The sequence below is a fragment of the Pseudoliparis swirei genome, chromosome 5, assembly GCF_029220125.1.
Source record: "Pseudoliparis swirei isolate HS2019 ecotype Mariana Trench chromosome 5, NWPU_hadal_v1, whole genome shotgun sequence".
Lineage (NCBI taxonomy): Eukaryota > Metazoa > Chordata > Actinopteri > Perciformes > Liparidae > Pseudoliparis > Pseudoliparis swirei.
The window spans coordinates 5345195-5357456 of record NC_079392.1 but is presented as its reverse complement, the minus strand read 5'-3'; the positions used below and the strand labels follow the sequence as shown (position 1 = coordinate 5357456).

At 41.9% G+C, this 12262-nt stretch overlaps 1 protein-coding gene across 1 annotated transcript in view; it reads left to right on the top strand.

The window, feature by feature from the left end:
- LOC130193948 (glypican-5-like) overlaps nt 1–12262 on the top strand; it is a 54261-nt gene that overhangs the window by 32156 nt on the left and 9843 nt on the right. The window contains exon 9 of the mRNA XM_056414786.1: nt 2128–2269. Coding sequence (XP_056270761.1) covers nt 2128–2269 — 142 coding nt within the window. The remainder of the gene's footprint in view (nt 1–2127; nt 2270–12262) is intronic.

Below are 12262 nucleotides of genomic sequence, written 5' to 3'. Positions count from 1 at the left end.
TCACCTGACCTTCAATCACCTGCCTCACCTGCCTGCCTCACCTGCCTGCTCACCTGCTCACTCACTCACCTGCTCACCTAATCACCTGCTCACTCACCTGACTCAATCACTCACTCACTCACCTGACTTCAATCACTCTCACCTGACTCCTGCTCACTCTCCCTGACTCTCACTCCTGCTCACCTGACTCAATCACCCGCTCACCTGCCTGCCACCTGCTCACTCACCACCTGCTCACCTACTCACCTGCCTCACCCACTCACCTGACTCTCAATCACCTCACCTCACTCACTCACCCACCTGCTCACCTGCCTGCTCACCTGCCTGCCCACCTGCTCACCCACCTGCCTCACCCACTACACCTGCTCACCTGCCTGCTCACCCATCTACTCCACCTGCACACCACCTGCCTTCACCAACCCATTTCACTCACTTACCTGCCTTCACCTGCTCAGACACCTGCACCCACCTCATTTATTTGTTTACTTACTTGCTTACTTACTTACTTACTTACTGGTTTACTTATTTACTTACTTATTTACTTGCTTACGTACATACAGAGAAAAGTCAGACGTAACAACGCAGCTCATCTGCACTGAAAACTATTTTAAGTTACCCATCGTCGTGCCGTCTTTACATCTCTTTGATATATTTAGAGAATGAAATTCACACAGACAAAAAGTTTAAGAACACCTTTGGAAATCCAGGACCTCGACTCTTTCTGTAGAGGAAGAACCCAATATCAATTAAGACAAATGTTATTTATTCATGGATTATTTCGTCAGCCGTGTTTTGGAGGTGTGTCCTTCGGTCCGTCTGTCTTTCCCTCCGTCTCTTCTTAATTTTCTCCGTCCTAATGAGGCACGATGTTGTTAATTAGACCCGTGCAGCAGCGCTTTTGCCCTCTGATGGGATTCCTTTAGCGTAGTCGGTGCAATTAAGACGTGTCTGTACATGTTTCGCCGACCCGGGTGATGCCTTATCAACCCTGTGAGGGTGTGTGTGGTCTCACCACTCCTGAAGTGGCAGCATAATACAGGAAGTAAAGGGGGGGGGGGGGGGGACTCAATGCCACCATTTTATTCCTATAGCAGTGGTATGTATACATATTATATATATATATATTAATATATATATATTGCTGTGATTACTCTTTTACTGCATGTGGATGGAGTTATAATAGAACAGTTGTGATTATAAAACTCAAAATAGTTGACTCTCAGTTTGGCCTTCGCAGTATTTCATTTTTCAGATATATTTCAGTGTGAGGTGACTCAAATTATCACGATAAATGCTCCAATTTTGGAGGCGTCATGCAGTTTTACTCTGTAGAAATGTTATATAAAGCAAAATAGAATGAGACGTCAGTATCATATAACTCTTTCGGGTTGCCTTTTCTTTGCCCTCGACTGGAATTTATTTATTACCCACCTTGATTCTTTACAATACGCATTTGTCATACTGTGTGTGAACCAATTATATATGTTCTTATTTCCATTATGTGTGAAAACCTAATAACTCCCATTTTGGTGTTTTATAGTTTCTTGATAATTTTTTCTTTTTCTTTTTTGAGTTAAACCCAAATATTATATCTTGTAATCCCTCATTAGTTGAACTCAATGACCCTTCAGTCTCTCTCTGACTCGTGTGTGTGCGTTTGTGTATTTGGGTTTTACGTGGTGTTTGTACAAAGCTTCTTATGTCGTCATTTATTGCTTTTAGTGGGAAAAGCATAACAGGAAAACATCCTTTTTTCTCGTATTCATCATTGCTCCAGTATCATCACCTGTTGCTGACCTTTGACCTTATAACTATCGGCTGCATTTTAATAATCTAGGAGCGAAAGCTTATTCTCCTTTGCACTCACTGTAACTCATTGTCAGGTCCACTAAATACCTATCATTTAATAAATAAATAAAAAATAACTGAATCAGATACTAATATTTGCTAATTAGCACCAAACACAAAGTTCAGCTGAGGTTGATAAGCAGTTCTTATAGTTATTAAGCCATAATAGAGTGAGACAAATTGCAATTTTGACCTGATGACGGTGCTCCATGAGAAGTCAACAGACATGAAAACATGATGATGTGTGTGTGTGTGTGTGTGTGTGTGTGTTTTATTCAGGAGCTGTTGCTGGACCTCGGCTGGGCGAGCAAAACCAGAGGAAAGGTGGAGGAAGAGGAGGGAGGAAGTGCACAGATGGAGAGGGGCAGCGGAGACGACTGCGATGATGAAGATGGCTGTGAAGCATCTGGTGTGGACAATGGTGAGTCAAATGTACACACACACACGCACACACACTAGCACACACACACACACACACACACACACACACACATATGCACAGAAAGGACAGCAAATATACACCCACATATGTAAACACATGATTTGATGCACACTTGCAGGCTGGTCTTCTGCAAACATATAACGAACACACACACACACACACACAAACTCACACTCACACACACACACGCACACACACACACAAACTCACACTCACACACACACACCCACGCACACATGCACAGAAAGAACAGCAAATATCCACCCACACATGTAAACACATGATTTGATGCACACTTGCAGGCTGGTCTTCTGCAAATATATAACAAACACACACACACACACACTCACAGACAGACACACACACACACGCACACACACTTCATTGGCACGGTGGAGGTTTCAAAATGCTGCAGCCTCCACACATCTTGTGCCAGCAGGGAAATGCCCAGAGGAAGGGAGAGTACTGAAAGATAGATTCATCTCTATCTCTCTCTCTCTCTCTTTTCCGATCTCTCTTTCTGCTGATCTCAGCAGTTTAATTCCGACGAAAAGTGATGAACCAACAACCAGGTCATCCCAAAAACAGAAATGGAAAAAAATAAACCGTAATTATCTATTGACTATTATTCACCAGGCTCATGTTTATTTATATATATATATATACATATACATATACATATATATATACAGTATGTATACATATATATACATATAAATATATACATACATATAAATAAATATAAATAAATATATAAATATAGGAAAATAATATATGTAAATATATATATTTACATAATATTTCTAAAGATTACTAAGAAACTACTTCACCAACATCACTTGGAATGCAATTGTAATATATTTTCTCATTTAGAAATCGATTTAGTCTCAGTCCTTATGACGGTGGGAATTCATTGCAATGAAGCGAAAGAAGGGGGCGATGAGGTTGGGATTTTGGGGAATGGCGAGAGCGAAGCTGAAGAGAAGAAGGCAGATGAACACTGGGAAACACAACGAGTCAAGAGCAACAACACAAGGGGAGAAACCAGTGGCTCAACTACACTGACTTAAATCAGTGTTTGGCCAACACTACCACTGTAACAGAGCGACTGGAGAACCAAGGTAGACGTCAAGAGACTGATGAGTGATTAGATGCAGGTGTGCTCAATCAGCCAGCAATCATGAGCAGGTGGGAGGGGGGGAACGTTACCACGCCCACAGGCACACGCACACACACACACAGAAATAGACGAAGGAAAGATGCAAAATGTACGGCCGTGATCATGGCGGCACTATTATCTCCAGCCGGAGGTCTGAAGGCGGCTCACCCGACAACCTCTCTACTGCCTATCGTTTGGTAGCTGGAAAAACACATATGTTGATTTAACTGGTGCGACCGCAACCTTTCGTGGTGACGGAACTTCCCATGACGCCCACAGTGGTTTGTGGACTTTCTGTGGTCACGTCAGTGACGATGCAGGTCAGTTATTTTCAGAACAAACCAATAATGTCACACCAGTGTAAAGCCCGGCGCTCATTCATCACCGCCCGTGTTGCTCATGATCAGGCGTGAACACATCGCTCTGGTGATGTCATCTCTCCCCCGAGGGCGGGATGTAATGGGGTCAAAGGTCAATGCCGCACTAATTATCCTTGCGCTGTCCTCGTCAAGTGTTTCCGGACAGCGACACACGGAACGAGTGAAGCTTGTTATAATGATGAACTGTAGAACAGCGGTTCCCGACCCCTGGGCCGTGGACCGGTACCAGGCAAGAAATATTGATACATTAAAAATTACTATCTTTGATTTAGCGAGTTCAGTTCATGTTTGCTTTTTTTTTTAAATCTGCCGCAGCTTACTTATTCATAGCATATTTGCCTCTTCCGCCCATCCCCCCTCCCCATCTTGAGGACATATTGTGAACAATGTGTGGATGGATCAAAGCTGATTAAAATTATATTTGCATAATTTGATTACATTTTCTTTTACTTCCGTTATATATTTACACAGCTAACAGACATATTTAGCATTACAAACATGTTAGTCAGGGCATTTGTGGATGTGAGTAAGATCTCACGTCGGGGTGTTGCTGTGACAGAGAAAAGCTCTCAAACTACGTGAATTTTAGCGTCGGAGAGTTTTGAAGACGTGCGAATTGCGAAAAATATCAACAAATACATCGTTTTAAATCTGTTTGTGCGTTCACTTCTCTTGGAGGTCATTGACTTCGGACTAAAGGGGCAAGAAAGTGACCAAACCTGCACAGGATACAGGAAATGTAGGCTCCTAAACGTCTATTCCTAACCACTTTACCTTGACCTCTGTTTGAAAATGGCACGTGTCAAGGAAAGATGGGAAGGAGAATTCATGAGGAGTTAGGAAATGACAAGCGACTCCACTTTCACTGAAACTACAATGTTGATGTAGTACAAAAAAGCTCATTTTAGATACATTTTTTTGTTCGTTATCATCCAAACGACATGAACAGCCCGGTTTCATCGTATTACTTTATTAACAACATAAACAACCCGGTTTAATTGCTTTATTAACGAGATTAGAATATAAATGAAAAGAAGAATATAAAAGTCAAACCCAGAGTACGAAGCTACTAAACTGTCTAATTTTTCTTTTTCAAACGTGCCGGATTAAATACGATCTCCCACTAACAGTGTCTCATATCCCTTCATGTTGTTCTGGTAGATTATAATCTGATCATCAGAATATTGCAGACGATAGTTTATAGAACGCCTTATTTACATGGTCTTCGTTTGCCGAATGACACGTCACTTTAAATGTTGCCGCCGCAAGGGATTGCGGGGCGGCATTGTCTCCTTTCCTTTCCTAAAGGAGCTAAATAAGGAAGCGTAGAAGCTCCTTTCCTTTGGCGTTTAGAGAATTCGACCGGCTCTTACTTCCGGGCGGCTGCGTGTTGGGTTTAAGGCTCATCTGCAGGACTCGAATGTGACATTTCAACTGTTACTGTTTCAACAGGAACCAAAGAGGGAATTTGAGAGAACTTGAGAGTTTCTTTGGAGCGAATATCCCAGGGATTAAAGGCCCAAAGCACGTGTTACAATATCCTTAAATGTCCTAAATGGGCCTCCGCAATTATTCAGTGAATTAGTTTTCTCCCCTCAACCCCTTGTCAGACAGTCCATTTCAAATATTGTGATTCATAAAAAAGTAATCCGTCGTGTAAAACAGTTTGGGAACCCCAGCTGTCGGTATGACGTGATTAAGATTGCTCTTGGTGGTCGATTGAGGAAACTAATCTCAAAATAAGCATCCAAAGTTAAGCGATTTTACTCAAAATCAGATCTCGCGTGGACAACACTTTATTCAAGAGCTCGGCTGTAAAGCTTTGGTGGTTAGCTTTGAGTGATTTAGAGAAATATCAATGCAAATGACAAGAAAATAATAATTGATAGTTTTGTTTACGCACTTAATTCACACTCAAAATTTCCCACAATCGTACATCGGGATTATTTTTGAAAGCGTTGAAATAGTATCTGAATGACACGCCATGTAGGCCACCCTAAATGTCTTCCACTGCATCCCTCCCTTATCTCTCTCCGCTCTAACAGTAATGCATGCGTTGGGCCGTTTGTTATACCTCTGCTGACCTTAATGTGTCACATCGGGGGGGGGGGGGGGGGGGACTCCCGCCGGGCCTGGAACTGGTACATTGGCTATTTACAGAGAAAATTGCGGGTTAAGATTTACAGATCGTGTTTCTCGAGCCACAACGAATGCCCGAGGAAAGAATCGCAATAAAAGAGTGACAAGAAGGGGATTTTCATGCACGTCGTGTACGTCTATGAATACGCCTCGCCCTCTGAAGGCGCGATGCAGCGTCACCCAGACACCACAAATCACAGGGGTGCGTTTCTTTTTTGGAATTATTTGTACTTCTTGTGTCTGGACTGTATTAAAAGCCAATAGTTGTGAGTTAATGTAGAAATAAAACACCATCATATGACTACATGCAGGCGACCTCTGATTTGACTTTGGGTAGATCTGCCACTAAATCAGACAACTCTGACTCTCTCTGCTCAAATTCTGTCGACATAACATGTCTCCCTATGAAGGGCTGAAATGTGGAGTTTCATTATTTCACAGCAGAGGAATAAAATGCTGCGTGCGTCGGAAAAATATATCACAAATGAATGTTTTGTTTTTTGGGGTATATATGTATATATATATATATATATATAACATTGTGTCCTGTTTTGTGGGTGCATGTGTATGTATGTATATATATATATGTATATATTATATATATATGTCTATATATCATTGTGTCCTATTTTGTGTGTGTATGTAGGTATATATATACATATATATATACAAAATATATGTGTATATATGTGTATATATATGTATATATACTGTATATATGGATATATGTATATGTATATATGTATGTATGTATATATATGTATATATGGGTGTATATATATTTTGTCCAAACGAATAAAAAATATAAGTGACAAATAAAACAAAGTGATGTTCCCGGCGTCCTGCTCCGCGTGTGCGATGTTGTGTTACATCTGTTCCTGCCACGTCGCCGTGTGTAATCCAACATGTTTTATGGATGGCCCAGTTCTCTGGCTCTGCTGACGGATCCAGTCCCACTGCTGCTTCTTGAATGTCTTTCTCAATATCAACCCCGTTGTTTTCTCACGCACACACACACACACACACACACACACACACGCACACACGTGATTGAGCTTAAGTTCTCTCTCTCTCTATCAATCACTGGGCTGCAGAAAGATGACAAATTACTGAGGAAATCCCCCCCCCCCTCCCCCTGTCCTTTTAATTCATTCTCATGACATTTGGGCTCTGTTGAATTCTGAGGAGAGAACAAGAGAAGTGGAGGTGGGGGTGCCAGACGATATCAGCCACGAGATGAAATCACACCCCTCCGCTGAGCTTCATTCACGCGGGACGTTCAGCGAGGAGTTATTTCAGTCATGCCGAGCCTAATATTGTTGAATTGAAGTTCATTTACACGTTGATCTCGACCCCCGAGAGGGAGAACCGCTCGCTGAACATTGTTCACGGATCACAAAAGCGAAGAAAAAGGCAGATGTCTGAACATATGAGCGGTTATTAATACATCAGAGAGCTTAAGTAGCAATATGTGTGCCATTGATGCCACAGTAATTGTCTCTCTTGCATTGTAGGTTGGAAATCAATATTATACAGAAGATTATGGACATGCAAAAGAATGTGAATTATGTGAATAGAAGAAGATGCACGTCTGGAGGCACATTGCTTTAAAAAGCTTTTCACGTCTCGAAACTGCTTCTGTGGTCGTTGCCACGACAATATGTAAGTCAGTAAAGTAAGTAAAGTTTATTCAGGTGTCTCCGGGAAAACATTGTTAGCAGCCACGCTGTTGCGGATGCTACTTTTTTCTTTATTCTCTCTTTTTTTCTCCCTCTTTCAAGATGGAGTCATTTGTCACCCTCTCCTCCTCCCCCTTTAAATTCAGAGAGATTAAACTGATTGATTTTTTTTCTTTTTCAAACCAGCACAATCCCTTCTTCATCTGCCCCGTCCTCCGATCTCTCTGTCTCCCCAGACATACACAGGTCCTATAATGTCAATAATGTAAATGTAATCACAGCTTCTCTTCTCTTCTCTGTAACAAATGAAAGTAGTGCGTCATCCCGATGCCGATGCTTTAAACTGGAAGGTGGTGGTGGATACTAAAAGCCTCCGGTTGTCGATGAGTCACATTGGAACCACTAATATCAGTAAAGTCTGGAAAGCAAATCCCGTAGAATAAATATCTCACAGATTAATGATACACACTAAGTACGCACACACACACACACACACACATATATATATATATGTATGTATATGTGTATATATATGCATATATATAGATGTATACATAGGTATATATATATACTATGTATACATATATGTGTATATATGTGTATATATATATGTGTATATATATGTGTGTATGTATAATATATATATGTATATATGTGGGAAATCTCACAGATTAATGATACACACCATGTACACATACACACATATATATATAATATATGTATATACCTTGTACACACACAAACATATATTTATATATATATATATATATATAGCTATTTCTATATTTACCAAGTGCAGAATGTGTGTGTGTGTACGTATGTAAGAGAATGTGTACTTTCATGGGGCACTCAATCCCCGTAACCATGGTTACCAGGTGGTCCGTCCTCCCATGGGTCCTCATTTGATGTCAATGAAGAGAGCGAGCGAGAGATGGAGAGATAGAGGCGGCGTGGCGGATCGTGTGCCATCTCTCTCGGCCGAGCAGCGTGGGGTCCATTGTCTTTTTGCATCGTTCTCTCCGTAACCTCGTCTTCCTCCCTTTGTGGGAACGGCTTAGTCTAATTTGCAGTTTAAATGCTGCGTCAGTATTGGGTTCTTATCGTAATCCTGTCCTAAATAAAGGCCGTACAACTGGAGAGTGTACATTGCTGAACCATTTTCCATTTATTGTCTTGCCTCTTCCCTTCATGGGCTCCTCTGCCCCCCCCCCCCCCACACACACACACACACACTTCCCTGGGGCCACATTCACAAAGCCTTTTAGAAGCCATTTCATCTTAAAGGGAACGGCCAGTGTTTTCCATGTTGCCCCCTCTGCCCGAGGAAGGTTTGATCTGCGTTTGTAAGCATCTGTGTAAAGGGGAGCCAGAGAGAAACAATAAAAAAAGCCTGGGCGAGCCTCCGAATATCTGCACCCCGCCACTATAAAAGTTCCCAGAGCGAGCCTTTCGGGTCGGTTTGATCGGTGCAATAAAGTGGAACTGCTTTTTTTTTTCTTTGTACACGCATGCACTGGAGAACATGAGGGTGTAACATATGCTACGAATGCAATCAGTATCCCACTGATACAGCGGCTGCACTCTGGAGATCCAGACTCAAGCGTTTTCTTCTTCTCAAGCTTTATTTTCGTAGATCAACCCTGGTTCTTACTTATATATAAGAATGAGGAATGTGCATTAGTAAAATGCATTTAGTAGGACAGTGATTCTCAAATGCGGGTACGTGAAGCACTCCAGGGGGATAGTGAGATTTAAATAATCCTTTAAAAGTAGTTATTTAATACATATTTAATAATATAAGTATAAGCTTTGCACTGGTCAGGGGGTACTCGGCTGAAGAGCATATTCCACAGGGGGTACGTCACAATGCTGTGTGAAATTAAAAAATTGTAAAGAAAAAATATTTACTATATCTATCTGTTGAATGATGTTCACCGTCGTGCTTTTTTTTACTTTGAATTGCTGCTGGAAACTAAACGTTGTGTTCAGGGTCTCACGTACACACGGCGAGACGCGTACATGATGCGTAGAGAGCGATTCGGCCCTCGACCAACAACGGAACCATCGTATGTTTGTGCCGTCGACCTCCAAGAGGAGATTTTGTACATTACATTTTGCTGATGGTTTCATCCAATCACACACCGTAGATACAGCTACGTGAATTCAGGGTTAAGTGTTTTGCTCAAGGACACATCGACTAGGGCTGGCTGGGGAATTGAACCGCCGATCCTCTGATTGAAAGTAAACCTGCTAACCACTGACAACACAGTCGCCCTCCATGTTTTCTTAAACACATCACACTCTTATGGTATCTTCGTTTTATCACGATGCATTCAATTTGTCGATACCACATACTTACTAAATAGTCCCAATTCAGTATAAACCCTTGTTTGAGTCACATACACAGATTATTTTTCTTTTTTTTTCACTTATCGAAAACCTGTTTTTTAAGAGGGTGGGGTGAGAAGGTGGTGCAGGCTTTGGTACCGTGTCCCCTAAGAGGCTTGGGACCAAAGCTCAAAGTGGACGCCTCCACCCGCCGCCATCTTGGCAGTGACGACGATGTCACGACGGGATTAGGGTGGACCCAAATGCACGACTCAGGAGACAGATAATGCTGATAAAGATCCTTTACTGAGACCCCGTTTACACGATCAGAAAACGCATATATTTTCATGCGTTTTGGCCTTTCATTTACACAAAAAACGGAGGTTTTATCACGGAAAACGATCATTTCTAAAAACTCCGGCCAAAGTGGAGATTTCTGAAAACTCTGTTTTTGTGTTTGCGTGTGAACTAGGTCAAACGGAGTTTTAGGTTGTCAAACGTCACAGTATGCGACTAAAAATGTTTCACGTCATGTGAGCGTCCGATGTTTACAGTTAGTTTGCTTCGGTGCGCCCGAGTTATTTCCTCCTTGACATGAGGATACTCCTCGGAGGTCTCGGACGGGTACTGTTCTAAGAACAATGCCAACATATCCCTATATTTAGTTTGGCATGATTCCCAATCCACATTATCGAGTGCTTTATTTGCCTTATAATCTAAGGCGACTCGAAGTAGCAGCTCCACTTCGCTGTCTGTCCATACAAATGAACCTCGCGCCATATTTACTCTCTAAAGGAAAAGGAAGTTGATCGTGTTTTTTGTAGTTGTTGTTGGTTTTGAGAATTCTGATTGGTTTGCATGTCTTCATCCTTCTCGTTACACTGCCGACGACAGGTTTGGCATAGTTATGATGGCGCCCGGGCGATTTATCGCGGTTCATATAAACAGAAACTTTTTTGAAAACGACCTTGTGTGTACAACGTTAATTTTGAAAACGGAGGGGCAGAAATATTCTTTTCTGTAAATACCCGGCTATGTGTAAATGTGGCCTGAGAGCGTCGTCAGGAATGGAACAGACCGAATAATGAAACCACTGTGGAACGCTCGAGGGCTAGGTCGGAAAAACACAAGACAATCTGGCAGAGGACAAGTGAGGGAACATAAGTAGACAGGGACTAATTAGGGCATGGGCAACAGGTGAGATGGGCATGAAGACCAGGTGAAGGGAATGAGGGACTAATGAGGGAGTGACCAGAGGCAGGTGAAGGGAGTTGGACTGACGAGATGGGAAGCAGGATCTGGAATGATGTGATAGTTAGTGAGACAGGATGAAAACAACTAATACAAAAAGGAAGGTGTGGAGCTAAACTGTTCCAGACGAAGCCTAACTCAAAAAAAGAAAAGAAAAGGACAGACCTGAAACATCACCCACCTGTCACTCAAAACTAAAATAAATTCCATTAATAATGCCAAACCATTTAAGGAACTTCGGCTTTGGCCGTTTACAGACACGCCGGTCATCTTATCTGTTGTCTCCAGATCTGGTGTGAATGGGAGTGGGAGGGGCCGTCTCTCAGCCCTGTGATTGGCTGTCGATGCGTCCAGGAGCAAACGAGCTTTGAGCCGACAGACTATGGAGTCAGAATGTGAGACGGACGAACACATTGTCAGTCGTGGTCTGCTTAACCCTCCTGTTACCTTCACATTTACTAACATCTTTTACCCTCGGGGTCAATTTGACCCCAGCAATTAAAACCTCCAGAAAATTATTAGAATTAATATTGTTTCCCAAGTTTAAGTGTGAGGTACTTTATGTTTGTTTGTTGACTACCTAAATAGCCCTTTAAATAAATAAAAAAGTTGATATTTCTTATATGTTTGACAGTGAAAAACAGCCTGGGGTCAAATTGACCCCAAAGAACACCGACATTAAACATTGAATGGGGTCAAATTGACCCTAAAGGTAACAGGAGGGTTAAGTGATTTATTTACAATAACGCAATTTCATAAATATACTTTCCAATTTGCTCCATCTAACTTTTGGAATGAAGTATCAAGGCGGCCATTACGATTCCACCCAAAATGCATTCAGCGAATCAATTACATTCACGTTTAACGTCTACGATCGGTCTACTTCTGGTTTCATTTAGCTTTTGTTGCTCAAGTTCACAGCTCATATATATATATAACTAGAGCTGGTACACACACACACACACACACACACATACAGACACACACACAAAGAGATATCAAGGGTGGTCGAGGAAGGCGGTGGGGAGGAGGCGGT